The sequence below is a fragment of the Anoplopoma fimbria genome, chromosome 16, assembly GCF_027596085.1.
Source record: "Anoplopoma fimbria isolate UVic2021 breed Golden Eagle Sablefish chromosome 16, Afim_UVic_2022, whole genome shotgun sequence".
Classification (NCBI taxonomy): Eukaryota; Metazoa; Chordata; class Actinopteri; order Perciformes; family Anoplopomatidae; genus Anoplopoma; species Anoplopoma fimbria.
In genome coordinates, this window is record NC_072464.1 from 15,984,185 (window position 1) to 16,006,146 (window position 21,962).

The following is a 21,962-nucleotide window of genomic DNA, read 5'->3' on the forward strand; positions in this document are numbered from 1 at the left end:
AGTCCATAAAAGATGTGCCAGAACTGGCTTATAGGCTTGAGATAATATGTGAAATATTAGCAAAGTTATTGGCTGGATAAAATACTTTAAAGAACTCAAAAGAGAGGTCATTGGGATTCTTTGAGGATTGTTGATGGGATTTGTTCCTTATTGCTTGCTCAGTCCATCAGATTTTCTAATTTGTTATTGCCCATCCTATTTTTTACACAAGTAAAAGAACACATCCAAACCATCTAATCACATTCATGAGCTTAACTTGGATTCAGTCTGACCTGATTATTCCACTGGAAACTGACAATTTGAATTATTTGACGGCAGAATTGTTAACTTAAAAATCAACAGCCGTGGCCAAGTGTGGGTCATTCCCTGCTCAGCTGCCGCAGTGACAGTTACAGGAAAGAGGTTGAATCCCATTTAGAGTGATGGCTGCTTGACAGCTCTTCAGCAAAAACACAACTCCCCTTCTCCCTCAGCATCCTATCCTCATCTCCAATCTAGACTACCAATGTCATGAAATAAAATAACCTCTTCAAGCACGTTTATGTCATTTGATATTTTTTCACAAATAATTTCTCTGCTGTCCATGATTATTCCAGGATCGTAGCAGCATCCATTCCCCCTGTCTTCTGTGATCTCTAAACGATGGTCACAGGAAACAGCCTCTGCAATATTGAATTGAAACTAAGCATTGGTGTGAATTTACTTATAATACCGGTGAAAGGGCATGGAATAGTGTTTTTATTTTTTTAACCAGAGCATCTTGTTTCAAGCCTCTATGCTGCCAAACATCAACCCTGTTGAACTGTCCTTGAGCAGGATCTATGAGTGAACCTGATGCCTGACCTGACCTCAAAGATGTCCAAAAAAAGCAATAGATTTCCACACACACTAGGTTTTTCCCTCACTGATCTTCCAACCACAGGTCAATGAGAGGGAAAGTAAAAAACAAGTTATAGCCTACTGGATAGAGCTAAGCAGCACTACACTTTTTGTGATCTTATGCAGTCACAGATGTTACTTTGCATCTAACTGGAAAGTGGTCGGCTCCATCAGTCATGTGAGCTGTCAATCACTAATGCACCTTGTATGTTTGAGGCCCTATGTTGATAGTAGTGTGGGAAGTAGGGAAGACCTTGGCAAGCTCAGGTAAAATGACAATGAACAAGCTTATAAGTGTGGCATTTTTTCTCATTGTTTTTAGGGTGTGATAATGAACATTGAACGCTTTATTTTGGAAGATTCACACAATAAATAGATGTGAAGGGGCATGTAACTCATTTATTTTTATCTGGGTGCTTAAAAAAAGTCAGTAAAATTGTCAAATGGGCACAGTTTACAAGTCCAGGAAAATACCAGGTTTTGCAGAACAACTCAGGTTTATTTGTTTATAACCTGTAAATTCCCTGTAAAAATTCCATGAGACTTTGTAACAAGTTCATTCAGCCCAATAACCTTAAGTAATGCTTTTATAAAGCAATACGGCTTTTCAATTTTACACTTCAGAAAATACCTTTTGTGTAAATCAAACTGTTGCTCCTATAACAAATTCACTCATTATAAGTCACTTCGCATATAGGTTGAAAATAATGTATTTCAATGTGACGTTAATAGGAAATTCACTGAAAAATATATCCCATCTGTCTCTTATATGAAAATATTGTGTCACTAATGGTTATAAATAAAAATAAATAAAAATGAAGCTTACCGTAACTCCAAACGTCGCTCTGGTGAGTAAACTTCCTGTAATGGATACACTCCAGTGCCATCCATTTGATGGGCATCTGCCAGGTAGAAGCACAGCACATCAGCATATTATACAGTGCATGACGCAACATTTGGCGTTAAAAATAATTTAGCTCTTTCTCATTCCCTTTAATAAATTGATAAGGAAACTGATGACATTCATTTTGGAATCAGTCTAAATTTCGAAAATCTGTTGATGATGGGGTGGTAGGACTGTTTTGCCAGAACTGACTATGTAAACCCTGTTTGAGAGAAGAGAGATATGAGAGAATAAAGGAAAATAAGGTTTGATGAAAAGGAAGACAAACAAACATACACATGCATAAAAGCCAGCCTTATGTCACCGATACATATGAACAAGGCCTCTTAGCGGCACTGTGTAAAAATGACATTGCAGCACCACAGAAACATTGCCAATTGAAAGTCAAGTCTTTCCTGTTTTTATATTAGATGGTTACATTACATTACATTACATTTACATTACAGTCATTTAGCAGACGCTTTTATCCAAAGCGACTTACAATCAGTAGCTCAAAGCTTATATATGTATTACATTTCAGGGCTACCATGCAAGGTGCCACCATCAGACTCTAACTAACATTCATACAACATCCAGTCCACACCGATGGCAAGCCTTCGGGAGCAACTTGAGGTTAAGTGTCTTGCCCAAGGACACATCGACCGGGTATCCCGATCCTCTGAATGGAGAACGACCCTGCTCTCTACTGCGCCACAGCCGCTGTATAACAGTAGAGATACAGTATAAGCCAGTATTAGCTGGAGAGGTTGATCCTGAGAGAGCTCAGCAATTCAAATTGGAGAGAACATTTGAAAAAGGTTGAGATTAAGGTCCCCATGCTTGATATTTTTTTTAATTATATTTTTTAGCTGCTTTTGATAAATTAAACTTATTTTTGTTTTTCATACTTTAAAGCTCATATAATTTAATTGAATTTCAATAGACATTTGGACTACAAAAGAGTATTGGCTATTGTATACTGTTAATGTATAATGTTTGCTCCCAAAATAATTACTCCCGGTATAAAGTGGCATTTGGCATTCACAAATTTTTCCTTAATATTGTAGGAGTTAGACAAAATTACAATTTCTCACTAAATAATGTAAGGATTGGTTAGATTTATGTTAATTATTGTTTTCACAAGATTGCATGCATGTGTTTGTTGTATCCCCTTAGGACTTAGAACCAAGTGCTTCCTATAGCTTTAGGGTTTAATTATTATTTTGTTCTGTGTGTATACAAACTAATCTCATAATTTATTATTACAGCATATATCCCTGCTTCCATCAGAGCACAGGTCACAAAATGTATATAGGTGGTCACTGAGTGAGTACAGACCATAACTTGACTTAAACTGGCATTTGAATTGCTTCTCTTACCCCTTTTATTAATGCTGAACCAGAAATAGCAGCATTAGAGAGGGAAGAGAGATTTCATTCTACAGGACGATTCAGGCCAGCTTGCTGGCTCCGAGGCATCCATAAATGCTTTACGCACAATTGAGGCTTGTCTAGGCGCGCTAATGTGCATTTTTCTGTATGTGTGTGTGCACACTTGTATTTCTATCTTTGTGAGGACCAATTTGAGTTTTAGACCTTCAGAGTGAGGACATTTGTGCCGGTCTTTACTTCTCTCAAAGACCTGTTTTTAGGGGTAAGACTTGGTTTTAAGGTTCAGATTAGAATTAGGTTTAGGTGTGTGTGTGTGTGTGTGTGTGTGTGTGTGTGTGTGTGTGTGTGTGTGTGTGTGTGTGTGTGTGTGTGTGTGTGTGTGTGTGTGTGTGTGTGTGTGTGTGTGTGTGTGTGTGTGTGTGTGTGTGTGATCATTCTACAGGATGTTTAATAAACTATTGTAAAAATACAAGAACAATTCTTCCTTTTGAGCAGATCAACAGAAATTCTAGCAAATATTTAATTTCACCCAGTATTCTGATTTGGTGTCAGAGGCCAAAAATCATTTGACGAGGGACACAAGTAGAGATGAAGACTGGCATTAACCTTCCATCATAACACACAATGCTATACAAAAAGTATCCTTGAATTAAAAATCCCTTAACGCAGACACTTTTTTTCACGGGATCCATATCTGTTTATCCTTTTCTTTAATCAGCACAATAATTGTTTTGCCGTCTAATTATTAATTAAAAGTGATGGTTGCCTATTGTGCCTCCTTTACACACATGGGAGTATTTGTTCATATAAAAGAGACAAACCCTCCTCTCCGCTGTAGGTACGGAAGTGGATTCTGCATTAGGCATTCATCAGAGAGAATAAATGTATATAGACAAGGTTTCCCCTCATATACTGCTAACACAGTTTGAGGACAGACAAATTGATCATATTCAAGCTGCCCCGTAATGTCGTTTTCTAAATTCATTCTGACATGGGAGCTCAAAATGAAATGAAAGCCTACTGCTTTCATCAGTATTGTGTTATCGTCAACCCCCTTCCCCCCCTAAGTTCCTCCTCCACGTGGGTCCGATTCGTTTCACCTCATCCCTTAAACAGTGATTCACCTTCTCCCATGCCCACTGTGATCTTTTTATATCCAAACCATACATTAAACATGCGCTACGTCAAGCAAATGCTGCACTGGTGTCACGAGCCACCTATAATACTGCAACATTATTCACAACATGATAACACAAAATAGACAGTCACTAAACATCCTGTGCCCTCCAGAAATACTGGCATCCCAGATAAAATGAGCCAAAGAGGCTTTACTATAAAGACATAATCAGCACAGATGAGTCATGCACTCTTTCAGTGTTGAGAACAAAATTACTCTCATTCATAGTAATTACAATTTTGTACAGAGTCTGGTGTCGAGCACTGGAAAAGGAGATGTACTGTATCTCAGAACAGCTGACATCCTTTAAGTGAAATAATAATTGCTTTATAATATGTATACCTGTAGTTACAAAAGTTTGTTATTTCTTTTAAGATGTAAAATGAACAGTTAAGAGGCCCCAGAATGTTTTCGTATTACCCATGGATTACAAAAATCTAAATAGATATGAATGACATGAAATATTGCTGTAGCCGTATTAAATGATGTCAAATCAAGTACATGATGCCACCGCCACACACTTCACAATACCTAAACAAATGGAACTGTTTTAACCTATCTGATTTGAAAATTGTAAAAAAGGAAGTTAAGAGTTAAGGTGATAAATAGTATTAAGTGGTTATTGTTTGGTAGCATGCTGTTAGATTCAGGATTCATTTCCTCCTGTATCACTATGGGCACAAATCCACAGAAGTGACGTCATTCCAACACCAACTCCGGAGGCGGATCACCTAACTAAAGACAGAGAACACGCAAGAGGTTTATAGAGCCGCTGTAGGATGTTCAATCTCATTAGAAGTGTTTCCTCATGAATAACATTGAATAAGGATGAATCACTTGATTATAGATTCCTGTGTGTGTGTGTGTGTGTGTGTGTGTGTGTGTGTGTGTGTGTGTGTGTGTGTGTGTGTGTGTGTGTGTGTGTGTGTGTGTGTGTGTGTGTGTGTGTGTGTGTGTTGTGTGTGTGTGTGCTGACTGTGTGTGTTGACAGCTTCCTCTGTGTGCGACTCTGTGTGTGCATCTATCTTGCTAAAATAAACAACAGTAGGAAGTGCCAGTCGGTGAAAAATGGGCGCCACCACTTCTGGCTTTTCTCCTATTGATTTAAACTCCAGCCCTTTGCCACCAGCCCCCAATCTGTCTTCACAAAACACATCTGAGGACAATCCCACTCTGGTTTTGTTCACATGACTCTTTGAAATAAGCATAAATAACCATGACGGGAAGTCAGAATATTTTCTGGGACAGTCATAATTTCCCTGACTGGTGAGAGAGTGTGGTTAAGCATCCAGCATACAGACCTGTAGCACTGCTTAGGCCCTTTTCATCTTCCCTTCTTTTTGTCCAAATCGGATTTCCTTCACAACCATTTACACTCAAGAATAACTTTGCTTGTACTCTTTCCCTTTAAAAGAGATCTGTAATGTCTACCCCTGCTGCAGTGACAATAGCCTACCCAAAACATGGATAACAAAGGTTGTTGTGCAGAGTTGTTGAAGGTTACATGGAAGGCTTTTTTTTTTTTCATAGCTAGATGCTAGAGTAACACAAAAAGAAAATGTAATATTATGATGTCAACTTGTAACTGGGTTAGTATAAAAACTGGTAACAATAGTTTTTTCCTGAAATTCTGTGTGATTCAAAGCTTTGACACTTCTGCATTGCGATTCTTTCCTTGGCTGGCTTTTCTATGTAAAATCTTGGTGTGCAGGGTTTAGGGCCTGGGCCTGGGCCTGATCCCTACTGATTGCAAAGCAGCCTGTGTCTGGAGGTGCGATCATAACAGAGTCTGTCTGAAGCCCGTGGATTTTCCTCGGTGGCATACCTGAAATACGACTCCTACAACTGGCATCTCCCCGGCTGTCGCATCAAGGTTTGCTGCAATTACAAACGTCTGGCAGTGAGTTGTTCCCGTCATGTCCACATGGGAGGGCAGTAAATGAGAGCAAACGAGTAGAAAAAGAAAAAAAGTTTGTTCCTCACGCACGTCTGCAGTCACCTCCCACTCTGCACACTTCCATCACCTCCCCCTCTCAATCTCATTGTGCTGGCAAATTAAAATGCATGGGTTGCCAAGCCATCCATTCTCCCTCCTCTGCTTAATTGTCTCGAAAATCGAGGAGATTACCGAGTGCGATTTATTTACAAATAAGATTCTGTCAGAAACCTGGCAGTGTATACCATGACATACACACACACGTAAACTCTGATGATTTGGAAACTGTTGGCAATGATGTCAAATCCCAACCTTTATCCTTTTTACAATTCTATCCCTTCTGTGTATCACGCAGAGCAACTCATACTTGCAAGAGCGGTACAAAACACTGGAGAGAAGGAAAAACACAGAGAAGAATCAATTTCATCACTCAGTGTGTTTTGATGCTGATCAGCATCCTCTGTCTACATTTGTGTTTCCTTTCCCCAAATTTTTCCCCCTAAACTTTGAATATAAGGTCACACTGCAGCACACCTAACATCATTGTTAGTGCCAAAATGTAGCTGTCAGCTATTTTCTAAGGAGATCACCCTCTTTGACTATGATCAGCAGATATCAGCCTCACAGAGGGTTGCCAGGGGCCTGCTACAACTACTAGTTACTAGGTACAGAAGACTGTTTCTATGAATTCACATGGCGGAGCAGCAATACGAATACGCATAACAGGAGCATAGGGGGAAGTCTGGTGACGTAAAGAACAACAAAGTCCTCATGGGGTGGTGGTCTTGGGCTATAGGACTCTGACCCAGGTGACTGCTGCTCATGTCCCTTGTGAAAGTAAAAGGCAACTTACCGTACTTTTCTTACGTAACATACGTATGTCTCTAGCCAAGTTACCTAGGTTACTAACAAGCACCTAACCTAACTAAGTAGTTTTTGTTGGCTTAACCTGCAAAAGATGTTTGGTCAAAGTTCACAAAATTAAGTTTCACTTTCACAAAGTAGTGGGGCAGTTTGGCCCGTCTGAAGCATTACGTTGATAATGATAACAACTTATAATGTCCCCTCATAACATTAAAAATAGGTGAGGAGATTAGGAACCGGCTGTTCAAAAAGTATTTAGCAGTAGAGGTCATAAACCAGTCTAAATATGAATTTGCTACATTCAGATTTTGTTTGTTAAATAATGGAAACAGGCCTCTTTCAGTTAGACACGTAAGAACCAGAAATTGTACTGAACATTTATCACCAAATGTATTGGCACTCAACACCCACTCTTTATTGGAACATATATTTTTTATTAGTATTTTTCAATGAAGCTGCCTGGAGTTCATAAATCTAGTATCAGTTTAACATATTTCCAAGTTGGCAACAATGGTTCACAGCTGAGCTAACATTGGCACATAAGAGCTTATTGAGTTTGAGGCCAGTAATAATATTCCTACACACAAACATAAACGGCAGTAGATGACGATCATACTGTATGTTATCAGTGAGAGAGGGCTGTGCACTTCCCCATGTTTCCTGACCCCACGAACCATTGAGGGCACTTTAAGGTTAAAGCCTCAAGGGATCTGGCGCTGCCTCTCTCCAATTTCCAACATCATTGCTCTAAATTGGGACAGTTTGGTTTGAATTAAACAGGCATACAGAAGACAGCCTTTATAACAAATAAGCACAAAGAAATCTTCACTTTTAATTAACCTTCCTCACATTATCTATGATTCTATCAATGTCGATAAAAGTAGATATTCAAAAGGAGATTTTTTTTATTTTTTTTCTACCAGCTCAATATGATCTTTTCTCAGTTCCTCTGTCAACTTCTTTCCATCCCACACACACACACACACACACACACACACACACACACACACACACACACACACACACACACACACACACACACACACACACACACACACACACACACACAGATACATACACATATGCAGGTGTATCTTCATGTGTGTAGCACATCTGCAGTTACGTGGGTTTGTGTGTTAATGTGCAGGTGTGTGCTGAAACCACATGTTCTCTCCTGGGAGGGAGCCAAATGAGGCAGTGTGATTATAGCCTTACCCATGTAATCTCACCTCTTAGACTGTCGCCACTCAACCCCACCTCTACCCACCCTTCCCCCTCTCACCTTCCTCCATCCACTCCTCCTTTCATTCCAGCCACTCAAGCTAAATCCAATTTGTTATAGTTTCAAATAAGGCCATGTTTTTCTGTGCTCTTGCCACTTCAAACAAAGTGGCTTCTGTTATTGCTCTTCCAATTTGAAAGTTTTTTTTTCCCTCATCTCTCTTTCCCTTCAGGTCCCATCTTTCTTTCTACTCAGGTCCCCACTTGCATTGATGCACAATGGGCACAAGATGCAGCAACTGAAAAGCTTTGACACAACTTTACAGAGCTGTTCTTTAGGAGCTTGATGACATTATGCGCATTTTATGTCAGACTGAACTTTTGTATCTGCTAACACCAGGTTGACACAGACAGATTGATGCTGCAAATTGAATATACTTCTTTAATAAGTACATTTTAGTAAAAGAATGCTGAGAAAAGATAAGTAACAACCACTCTTATTGGCAAATATATCTGTCTTTTTCAAGTGTGTGCGAGTTCAATGTCTCAATTGTAGTCTATGTTTGATGCTCCAAGTGGATTTGAGGGGGATCTATACTCTCCCCTGAAATGAATTGTGTAGTTTAATCAAATGGAAACTTGGTCGGAACATCTAATAATGTCAGACAATTGTCTTTGAATCAGTATCATTTAAGGTATAGACAGGAAGAAATTCAGAGATGTTGACTCTAATTGTTCAGTAAATGTATTGAATGAAATGTTTTATTCCAACATGCCTCTCACTCGTATGTATTTTTTTTTAATTGAAAACCTTCCACCGGGTTGATGCTGCTTTTATTACATCGTCAAGCATTTGGCAATACAGAGGACTTTCCACATTCTAGTTGTTGACTGATGGAAATTAAAACCATAAAAATAACAATGTGGTGGTAATGGTGATGACTCCTCAAATAATTATAGAAATTCTAATGGGGCATTGATGATGGAAGTGATGATGATGATGAAGACAGATGGGGATGTTGAACAGGAGCCAGACTTGCATGTCTGTGGTTTCCTGCTTACCAGTGCACACTAATGCCTGCAGATAGGTTTATTTTATGTAAATGAACTCCATTTAAAATAATTGCTGTGTCTCTGTGTGTGTTGCAGGGGATGATGTATCTGGAGGAACGTAGGCTGGTCCACAGGGACCTAGCAGCCCGAAATGTCCTGGTCAAGTCTCCCAACCACATCAAGATCACCGACTTTGGTCTGGCTCGGCTGCTGGATGTTAATGAGAAGGAGTATAATGCTGACGGAGGAAAGGTAAATCCTGTCATCACTTTGTGACACGTCATTTACACTGTCAGAGAAATAATTCCATGCATTAAAAAATAATAACTTGTATGTCATGACATTTAACATCTTCGTCCCATACTGTACTGTGCAAGACTATGGAAGGTAGAATGAGACTAACTGTTTTAAGTGGCAAAGGGCAGTATTTGTTTTATTTCTGGATATATTAAGAACAAATTAAAAGACATAGTTTGACATTTTGGGAAATTCGCTTCGATGAGTGGATGTGAGAGAATTCAGTTGATTCAGAGGCCAAGCTGAATAAAAATACATTGACACACTACCAAAGAAACAGTTGTTTATAGTATTAATTAAAAAATGTACCAGCTTCTTACTGGATGCCAGTACTTAGTTTCAAACCGATATCAGTGTGCCCATACTGTACATCAGGCTTCACTGAAACATTGCTTTCCTTTCTTTGTTAAACAGAATGTAACAAATAATACATAGATATATTAAATGATATCCTGTTTTATATCCTGAGGGAGGAGCTTAGCCCATCACAAAGGACAGTTTTAGTGGAGTCATTGTGATTATTTTCTGCTCTATTGGACTGTTGTATTTACTTTTGGGCGATGAAGAACTCTATTAAGTAGTAAACAAACATGTCCTTGGAGCTTTCTGTACGTGGGCTAATGGCCTCTTTCGTGATTTGTTTTAAAACCATTTCTTCGAAGGAAAACCTATCTTGTCCCAGTGAGCCTATCTTTATTCAAGAGTGAGGTCTATTAATTTGAGGGCATGACTCATTGCTTTCACATTACATTTTGTAATGCTTTCCTTCAAAACCCTGCCCTCACACTGAAATAGCCCCTGCTTTCGCTGTATAAATGCACTAAATATATTGTTGCTTGCAAAGATTTCCTGCACTCCAGCTTCAGCCCTTCTCCTCACACTTGGGCTGCTTCTGTGTGCTTGTGAGCTGCTCTTAGATTATTGTGTAATAACCCTTAAAAATTCCTCAACCAATAGAAAGCCAGGTGTTGTGTTAACCAATGTTAAATCCCTGCCCCATGGCAGGAGCATGTGCTGTACTTGTTAGAGTACAGTCTTCCTTTTGACTATTATAGTAGCATGCTGCTGCAGGCATAAACCACATAAAAGGACTGGTGTTGCACTGGTTGGCGAAACTTCCCAACAACATAAACCTGTTCTCACTGGGATATGCAGCAGCTACTTGTGCCACTAAATGTAACTTGCTCCACTGACCATCACCACTGTGCGTTTCCCTCTAGCACACCGACAGGAGGTCGATGCAGCTATTATAGTAAAAAAATAAGTATCGGCGAGTGTGAAGAGAACGGCTGAAGCAAAAGCCCAGGACATCTGTGCAAGCAATGATATATCTGCATCGGAGCATAGAGTTTCAGCAGAAGCAAAGCAAATTGAAGTGCAAGCAAGAGCTATTTGAGTGCGAGGACAGGGTTTTGAGGGGAAATATTACAAAATCTGAGAGTGAAATTGATGATTCATGCTCTCAAGTTGAAAAAAACATGTTATGTTGGCTGCGGCTGTGGCGTAGTGGAGAGCAAGGTAGTTCTCCAATCAGAGGGTCGGTGGTTCGATACCCGACTTCGGCAGTCGATGTATCCCTGGGCAAGACACTTAACCCCAAGTTGCTCCCGAAGGCTTGCCATCGGATGTTGCATGAATGTTAGTTAGAGTCTGATGGTGGCACCTTGCATGGTAGGCTGTCATCAGTGTGTGAATGGGTGAATGATATGTAATATACTACTGATTGTAAGTCGCTTTGGATAAAAGCGTCTGCTAAATGACTGTAATGTAAATGTAATGTAATGTAACCATCTAATATAAAAACAGGAAAGACTTGACTTTCAATTGGTGCTGCAATGTCATTTTTACACAGTGCCGCTAAGAGGCCTTGTTCATATATATCGGTGACATAAGGCTGGCTTTTATGCATGTGTATGTTTGTTTGTCTTCCTTTTCATCAAACCTTATTTTCCTTTATTATCGCTCTTCTCTCAAACAGGGTTTACATAGTCAGTTCTGGCAAAACAGTCCTACCACCCCATCATCAACAGATTTTCGAAGTTTAGACTGATTCCAAAATGAATGTCATCAGTTTCCTTATCAATTTATTAAAGGGAATGAGAAAGAGCTAAACTATTTTTAACGCCAAATGTTGCGTCATGCACTGTATAATATACTGATGTGCTGTGCTTCTACCTGGCAGATGCCCATCAAATGGATGGCACTGGAGTGTATCCATTACAGGAAGTTTACTCACCAGAGCGACGTTTGGAGTTACGGTAAGCTTCATTTTTATTTATTTTTATTTATAACCATTAGTGACACAATATTTTCATATAAGAGACAGATGGGATATCTTTTTCAGTGAATTTCCTATTAACGTCACATTGAAATACATTATTTTCAACCTATATGCGAAGTGACTTATAATGAGTGAATTTGTTATAGGAGCAACAGTTTGATTTACATAAAAATTGTGCAATTGCATGTCTTCTAAACAAATAAGTTAAAGTATGTTCAGTGCTAAAGGACAAGTGTTAAAATGGGAGTCGAATGCTGGATAGTCAAAAATGTTATCAAGCTTAACGAGAGGTTCCTTTCATTTTGTGTAATGGTTATTTACCATTTTTGTTTTTAGATTATTTATCGTTTTTTAAATGTTGTGTAAAGCACTTTAGTCAATACTTCAATGTTTTCTATGGATAAATAGACTTGACTTGCCTTAACTTTTTTAGCTTTTAAAGGAATTGCAATATAATACATGGTGTGTGTGAATACAGTAAGGTTTAAAAGGTGGGTTTTCAGCCTGCGGCAGAAGATGGGCAGGAACTCTGCTCTCCTGACTTCATTCCACCACTGTAGGGTCAGAACAAAGGAGGGCCTTCACTGAGTGACGGGGTCGCCAATCGTCTAGACAGAGAGGCACAATGGTTGCAATGGAAACCACAAAAACAAACACAAGACTTATTATTAATAGGCAGAATAATGGAAAATACATATTAAAAAGAAGATATCAGGAATGCTGTAGATTATTAATGCAGGTTAATCTTGTGAGGTAATGCTGTTGATAACATGTACAATAAACTCCAGACTGCTTCCTTGACAGGCATGTCATTTATAGATCTGAGGAAGCTGCAGCGGGTTTTGCCATTGTAGCACTGTGTAGATTTCTTACTACCTTTTAAACTGTGGTGATCCCAACCACTGTTAAATGCAAACTGAATGATGTATTCCTTTAAATCATTGTAAATCTAGAGACCAACCTTCTCCATTATCCTTCCGTCTTATGAGATCTTTATGGTTTATAAAAAATAAAAAGAATCCAGTTAAAGTTACCAACGACTCTAAAAGTCATTTAACAATGATTAAAAAAAAAGAAGCAAGATGGGTCATATCAAAGAGAATAATGTGTGTTTGATTAAAAGTATCGGTATGGTTCAGTGCACATGTCCCCAGTGGTCCTCTATGACCGGGGGCTATTATACTCCCATCTTATAGTGTGCATTCACTCTGCTTACCACTCATTAGCTCATTAACACTAACATGATTAAGGCTGAGGAGTTCTGAAAGTTCAGATTGACTGATGACTTTTAAGACTCTGATGAGTTCCTCTCCTCCACTCATCTTCCATCCTCAGTTGACTTGTGTTCTCTTATCTTGTCCTCTCTTCTTCCCTCCTTGTTTTGTTGCTTCCTCATTTTCGTCTCTCCTGTCTTTTCATCCTATCCCCTCTGATTGCCTCTGCTCTCTCACATCTTTGCTTTTGCTCTTTTTTTTCTTTCTCTCTTCACTTTTCTTTTTTTTTACATTTTCTGGTCCATCTCCCATTTCTCTTTTCAACTATTTCACTTCTTTCTCTTCCTATCTCTTTACTTGTCTCTTCTCTGCTCTTGATGTATAACCCGCTCTGCTCAACTCTTTAATCTTAACTCTCACCCTTCTACTTCCCCACTGCATCTCATCTCAATTCTACTCCTCTTTTCTTCACTTGTCCTTTTCCCTGTGAAAATATTTTCTCTTTCTGCTCTGCATTACTGAGCTCTCCTCTTTGGTCTCTGATATTTAAGTCATATCTTCTTTTTTTTTAATTTGTCTCTCTCCTCCTTATTTCTTCTTATTTTTAGGGGTAACCATCTGGGAGGTAATGACCTTCGGTGGGAAGCCGTATGATGGGATTTCCACCAGAGATATCCCAGACCTGCTCGAGAAAGGAGAGCGTCTTCCTCAGCCTCCCATTTGCACCATCGACGTCTACATGGTCATGGTCAAATGTAAGTAAATGGGTGGGCATAATACTTTAAAGTCCTTATAATATTCCATGATCAAATCAAACACAACCATAAACCACAGCATCAAAAGAATACAATTTTAAGTCAGCTTCTTTCTGACACTCTAACTACTACTATTTGACATTACAAGCAACAACATATATGTATTAAGAGCCTCTGTATAGGAGTGTATTGCACATGATCCAGTTTTTGTTTCTATAGCTGCTTCAAACCAGTAGAAAAAAATATGGATTTCAAGGATAAAGAGATGGCCAGCTGTTTCTTAGTTGAAGCAGGCAAAAAAATCACAGTTTTAGAAAGTTAGTGAGTGATTTTCAAAATGCCACAACAGCTTTTTTTTTGTACAAGAGGGTCTTGGTGGTGAGAAAGACGACATTTTAAAGCTGAAATATTGCTATTCTATAAGTATTTTTAAATGTTTTACTTTTCTATTATCAGTGTGACCATATGAATGTCAATTTAACACCTATCTGATGGCAGCAGTAGTGGGAAACCCTTCAAAAACTACTTTTGGGTAGTTTTGGGAGAGATAAATTACTGAAGGAACAAATGTTTCTAGCTGGCCTCGACCCCCTACACCAACATGTTGGCATCATTGGTCGGTCACTGCTGTCACGCCGTCAGGCAACGGGGTCACAGGTGGCATTGTAACCTCTGGCCACTGCTACTAGGACAAGGGCTTGGTGCCAGTGCCGACCCTGCCTTGTCCTGTAGTCTCCAAGCTGCAGCCCCTGACCCTCACTGTCACCTTGGCTCATTCTGACACCCTGAACCGGTGCCAACCTGGCAAGAAGACACATTCGCACAGCAGGAAGAGGTCGTGGTCACCTGTCTGTTATCTGCCTTTCTTTTAGCACCAATATACATGCACAGAGCTCATGCCCCCACATATTCAGACGCATGTGGTGGAAACGCACTTCCATACGGGAGCTTTAATGGCATTACACTAGGTACCAAGATACCAGATGATAATTTGTACATATGAAATCTCTTATACCTCTATTTGTAAAGCCACACATCTCTATCTTTCAATCTCCTTTTCTTATTTCCCTGGATACCTAGACAGGCCTTACTCAGGGCCAGATCACATGATTGCTTTGGCATCATACCTATGTGTTCACAGAGAACTTGGCAAAAGAGCAAATTACTCCATATGGCCATTCTTTATGAAACAGTATTTATCTTCAGATTGGAAAAAATTATTACAATCAAAAGAACTTCAATAAAAATTGTGTCATTGTTCATTATGGATTAAATTATAAACTTGTATATCTTGGAAAATATTTTGAGACATTTAGATGTGGGAAATTATATCATCAGTGTTTGCATCATGTTTGATGACAAATTGCACTGAAAGGTTATCATAGGTCAGCTCATTCTTTTTTAATGTGATCTTAAGTGATATAGAGGTACAGGTATTGATGTTCTTGTAACTCGATTTTTAAAAATCAGTAGTGATCATAGCATGACTGTTTTTAGCAGTTTTGCATTCACATGTTGCAATACTTTGACAGAGTTTGAATGGGTGGGTAGGGTTGGATTGGGAGTAATACTAATCTACCTAAAAGGGTGGAGGTGCTGTAGTAGGTGCCTTCTACATAGGTCTAACTTGTACTCATCAGACCCTTTGTTGAATAAAATCATAATCCACACTGTAGCCACATGTATTTGAAATGAAACGTGTGTTATTTCAGCTGCAACACATTCTCACTCCCAACTTGTCAACTATGGCAACTTGGTCCGTGGTCCTACTTTTCAAACTATGATGCCATACCCATCTAGCGTCGGCTTTGCTTGTTTCAATTTCTGCTTCTTCCATGCATACACTGTTTTTTCAAAATATGTATCTGTGTTCACAAGAAAACAACTTGGCTACGTTCAGAAAACCAAACTAATAAGTTAGGTTTAGGAAAAATGTGCTCTTCCTGGGGTCTTGTTTCCTACTCTGACTTTATCGCTTTTCACATTGCATCACTTCACTTCCTACTTTATATTTGCAATATCTGTATCCACGTAAAGCGTCATCATTTGATGCAAAGGGCCTCCGACTAAGCCGCTGTATTTGATAACTTGGTAGTGAGAACAGGCTGGTTAATTTGGGCTCTAAGGAATCCCATCAAAGTCAAATCATTGTGAATGTTTTAATGCAAACGGCAAAGGAAAGAACATGGCATATATATTTGACATGGTCTATCAAGGAACAACCCAACACCAAAGAGTGAAGAATACAAGAATACTGTAATTTATCACCGCTGACATGTACACTACTTATAGCACTTTCCTCCCACATAGGGCCTTTAAATTACCCGTGAGTCAGGAAGTAAAGTGATCTTAATGGGTGTAGATGAGGCTTGTGCTTCCCTCAGAAAATAACATACTGGGGGAAAACTTTAGCATGTTAATAGGGTCAGATTTAAAGTGAAGGCCTATTGGCAAAAGTATCAAGCATACATAGGTTTGAATATTTATACCTATATATGTATTTTGAACTTCATATTGATCACACACTAACACAAACAAATTTTGCAGGCTGGATGATCGATGCAGATAGTCGGCCCAAGTTCAAGGAGCTGGCTGCAGAGTTCACTCGGATGGCCCGAGATCCCCAAAGATACCTGGTCATCCAGGTATGTAAATCGTGGTGAAATACTACACGAACTGGATTACATGACACGTCTTTTTATATTTGTCTAAAAACCAGCATAGTTGAGCTGCCTTCAAAGTGAAAGTTGGCCAGTCTTCAATTTTGTTTGGTTTTGTGTATTTATTTTATTTTATTCCAATTTATATTGACTTTATTTAATTATAAGTTATATATAGAAGAGAAAATATACTGAGTATTTATCACATTACTTGTGAAAAGCTAAAATGATTGCGCTATAGACTTAAATTATTCAACAAATGCAGTGACGCTAACCTTATATCATCAGAAAGAGTCAAATAATAATGACACAAATATTCCTTTTAATCTTTTTAATTAGAAGACTCAAGCATTTATGTCTCTTCAAGTCATATTTACCACTTTGCCTTTGCATGTGTGATCTACTTGTTATTTAATATTTTCAGAATAACTTAAAATAAATTAGAATAATAAAATAGGAATAAGGATTATTTAATATAATAATTTCCATTAGGCTGTGAAGGGCATTAAAGTTAATACAATTGAAACCGGATTATTTACATTATTTATTTAATCCTTAACTACTAATACAAATTACTGAACATGCACATGATGTCCATCCACACACAACTTTATTCAGGGTGACGACCGCATGAAGTTGCCCAGCCCCAACGACAGCAAGTTCTTCCAGAGCCTCATTGACGAGGAGGAGCTGGATGACCTGATGGATGCTGAAGAGTACCTGGTGCCCCACTCCTTCAACATTCCACCACTGGCATACACCCCCCGCGCACACATGGACTCCAACAAGGTATTCTCTTTTAAGAATCTCCAAATACCTTAATTCATTTATCAATGTAATGATGCCTCCCATTCATTCTGGCCAATAGAAGATCTCTTCCTAAAGCTTTATTGTTCTAAAACGGTTTAAAAAAACTCAATCAAGCCTTTTGATCTTTAATCCTCAATCCTCTCTATAAAGTTTTACAAAATATTAATATATTCAATATATTCAAATTAATATATTGAGACTTAATTAATGAATAAACCCTATCTTTCACATAATATATTATACTTTCTGTTCATGCAGTTGTAATAAAACTCCCACATCAGGAATTCCACACCCAACATGCTGGTAGATGGTAGTTAATGGAACATATCAATACCATCTGAACAAAAAGCTACTGAGGACATTATTGGCCACAGCTATATCTTTGACTTATTTCTTATACTTGAACCTTCTAGTGGTGGAAGGTTATAATGTGTTGAATCACAGAAAGGATCAAATTTACTTTTCAAACAGTAAAAAACTAAATAATATGAATGCAGAATCAAACGTAACAATTGGGACTGGGATAAGAAACCTCTGTAACAAACTAGGCAAGCCTTTTTATCATGTCCTTGAATCAGCTTGCAGAAACTTGAGTGTCATGTATTCCAACAAGGCCATTTTCATCTCTATAGTTTCATGGCATTGTATAACACATATGCTAAGTGAAAAGTTGACCTACAATAGTAAACTATTCCTTATTCATATATGCATCTTAAAGATCAACAATGAAGAAGGCATGATGGCTGAAAAGTCTGCTTCCAGTGCTCAGCACCTCATCACAACGCTTGGTGTGCGTTACTTTTGAGTAATTTATTCATATATGCCACCATGGATTATCTGGAGTCAGTCATTTTTAAATGATCAAATCTTCAATACAGCAAATATGCTGTGTCACTAATTTCCAATTGCCATTTAAATGGAAAGTTATTATTAAAGTGACTAGTCCTGCTGAGTCCTTTACTATTACCATAAAACATGATGTTGTAGGTCCTAAAACTTCCATATCACTTTGGTATTGCTAATTTCCATTAATATATAAGGTGATAACTCTCTCAGTCCAACGGTTAAACATGTGCATATTAGCAATTTTTTTCAGTAAGTCAGTCAGGAAGGGTTATTCAAAAAAATGAAGATAACAGAAGTAAACTCATCTCAGCATAATTAAACATATAATGAAAACACACTACAAGTCAATACACACAGGCTGACATGTCTCTCCTATATAGTACAATATGTATTGTATTATTAAATATTCAACTCAATACTTGTTTTTCCTGGAAGAATACGTTAGAATTGAGATGCTCATCTTTTGATTTTACATGAACCTTTCCTTACTACCATAGCTGTTTGAGTGTATAGCAGCAGGGTGACTAGCATTTTCTATGATGGTAAAGGAGACGATGTTAAGTCAAAGCAGTCATTCAGATCCTTCAGATGGACTTTAAAGTGATGTTGGAATGCATTTTCACAGCATGTACTGCAGGACTCTCCTTTTCAAGCACAAAAAATTGAGAACTTAAACCGGCTCACACTGCTCTCTCAGTTTCACTCTCATCTCCCTCTTTCTTTCTCTGTCTGTTTTCGTTTTTCTTTCTCCATTGCAAAACTATGGTAATGGTTTTCTCCAAAATTGGGGTGTAGAGCCAGATTCTCTCTGTACTTAAACTGTTCAACTGTTCAAATGTTCACCGTCTATCTTTGGACTTAAATCTATCACAAAACCAGTCACACAGCCAGGCAACTCAGCCATTTTGGATTCCAATATCCCCCTGTGTTTGTGTCAGGATAAAAACGCCTTCCGAATGCCAATGAGAGACATGACTCCTTTTCCAACTGTGTCCTGTGCATTTTAGGCAGGGATATTGGTAAAAATATCTTCCTCTGATTTTGGTCTTATTTATTGGGTCTGATACTGAATTAATTTGATTAATTTCATACAGATTACATTTATCCACATAAATCATGTAGATGATTGTAATTAACTTAATTATTTTAGTCAACTAAATGCAATATTTACATATTTAATCTTCAATTGCATGGTTGCACAGCATAGCTGAAAGGGCTTTTCCTTAATTCACTCTCACACACACACACACACACACACACACACACACACAAACAAACACACGGTTGAAAGTCCTGTGTTTGATAGACCCATCCATCTCCCCTCCTGCCCACCATAAGTGCTCTTTCCTAATAATACTATGTCACCAGCTCTGACCGTTGCATAGTCATGTGGATGCATTTAATTTGTGTGTCAAACACGAAAAAAGGATACTAAATTGAGGTTTCCATGTGCTTAACAACACAAAAATAAAATGGAAAATTTGTGTCCCTGTACATGAAACCAATAGATTGCATTTTGCGACTATTTCACGAACTGCCATGATACCGGGCTGTGTCTCTCAATGGCTGAGCTGATGGCTCAAAGCTAATGATACTAACAGCGCTAACGGTGCAAAGAACGGCAACAGTGCTTAAATGTGAGGATGGACAACAAAGAGACTCACATGCACTCAAGGCCGGCCTTGCAATGTAAACAAAGCACAGAGAAGCTCGGATTGCAACACACACAGACGGAGAGCAACCTCTCTGCTCAGGTCGAAATGATTGCAATATATCTTTACATTGCAAATAGTTGTGTCGCCATTATAATGCTATGAATCCTGTAGAACCTTTAAAATGCATTCTCATGTCTGACAATGTCAGTTGAGAATTTGCGAGAAATATTGACCAAAACACTCCACATGCACCATATGCAGAATTATTGATTGGGACTTTATTTGAGTCTTCAAAAAATGTAAGTGTGATGTTTCACTTTCCCACAGTTAACCCTGTTTCCACAATTTATTAATTGAGTTCCATTATGGGCTTCACGGCAAAAGATTTTTGTTAATACTTTAATACCTATCAATGCAGTTAAAGGGGAATGAAAACATAACTTTTATTTATACCTTTCAGGTTTAAAGTAGAGACCACTGACAATGAAAATGTATGATGCAGTCTTTCGAGCTATTTATAGTTTTGGGGCATTTGTGCATTACTATACTATACTATAGCATCACGTATAACCAGGGTTTGACCAGGACATACTAGTAGTAGAACTTTAGTTTAAAGCTGCTATTTGCTGCAACTTGGTGCTGATATCTTAATACATTTGACAATTTCACTGCAAAAACATCTCCATAAAATAAAAATGGTCAGTATTCCTCCCACCAGTGATTGACCCATATCTTATATCTTAGAAAAGGCTATTAGTGTCTGACTCTTTGTACAGGCCTGAGGCATCACTTTCTTGTGGTATACAGGATGCCAAAACTTATGAAGAATTGGGGGAACCTGATAAATAAATGACTATAAAAACTTATGATCATAAGTTTGATTTGAACCTGCACCTTCATTGCCAGTCCAGAAATCCATTAACTTAAGCTGCCTTTGTAATTCTATCAACTTGCATGTTCAAGGATACATACAGTACATGCAACCGGGAAAAAAGTCAATCTTTTATATCTGATTAGTATAATAGTATAAAAGACTGATCAGAGACCATGCAAAGGAGAGAAAGCGAGTGAATGTGAAACAGAAAACTCCTGGGATAAATGATAAATCAGAATAAATGACCTATTGAGATTCTAAAAATTCCCTCATTGTTATGAGTGTAGACACAAATGCTCACAGCAGGCCAGGGCTGATATGGCTACTTAAAGACTTTGCTGCATGGAGCCTTTTAATTAAAATCCTTTTAATTAAATTGTCCTTGGCACTCATGCTGCCATATCAATGTTTGGCACTACTGTCTCCCCTGCCAGTCACATTTGAATGTTACAGATGAACAATGGTACAAAGAATAATGTTTTTGACTTAAAGCACAAATACAATTTAGAATTTACAGACTGTGTTTGGTCTTGTCAAGTTTCATTGATGTAAATGTATTTGTTTGTTTTTTATATGTTATACTTAACTTCTAAATAACCTGCTTTCAGAACCAGAGTATAGAACAAAGACTGAAAAACAGCAATAATTTCCTCAAAAACAGCAACAATTTCCTCACTAAGTTGAACTTTAATCACACATAGAAGATCCGAAAAGAACTTTGCTATAACTCCCCACTTATGCTTTTCTGGGTTTACTTTTGCTTGGTAAAATGATATTCTTGTAATTGTGTTCGACACCCCAGTTCTTCCTGCCCTTACTCACCCTCTCATTCTTCTTCTTCTACTAGAACCAGTATGGCTACCAGGACCCCAGTTTCAACATGGAGGACATGTTGGCCAACCTCCCCAGAGTGGTCTCTGTTCCACCTGTGTCTGGAGGCTGCCTCCCGCTTCAGGACCTGTCCTCAGTTGGACAGATTGGTGGTGGGTTTGGCCGTGGCAACCAGGATGACCCTCGCTGCAATGGAACCCTGAGAAAGCAGGCCTCCCCAAGGTCAAGTACCCTTGGGCCTGGTTCAGCTCTCACTGCAGGACAAGGTAAAGTAAAGTGTTTTACAAAAGTTGGAGAAACTGAGGGGAATAGCAATCTCATCACTACATGTGTGT

General features: G+C 38.5%; 1 protein-coding gene across 1 annotated transcript in view; it reads left to right on the forward strand.

Moving 5' to 3' along the window:
* The window catches only part of LOC129104178 (receptor tyrosine-protein kinase erbB-4-like), a 292,380-nt gene that overhangs the window by 266,941 nt on the left and 3,477 nt on the right, over positions 1 to 21,962 (forward strand). Inside the window, exons 21-26 of the mRNA XM_054614730.1 lie at positions 9,501 to 9,656; positions 11,884 to 11,959; positions 13,805 to 13,951; positions 16,499 to 16,596; positions 17,230 to 17,400; positions 21,644 to 21,893. Coding sequence (XP_054470705.1) covers positions 9,501 to 9,656; positions 11,884 to 11,959; positions 13,805 to 13,951; positions 16,499 to 16,596; positions 17,230 to 17,400; positions 21,644 to 21,893 — 898 coding nt within the window. The remainder of the gene's footprint in view (positions 1 to 9,500; positions 9,657 to 11,883; positions 11,960 to 13,804; positions 13,952 to 16,498; positions 16,597 to 17,229; positions 17,401 to 21,643; positions 21,894 to 21,962) is intronic.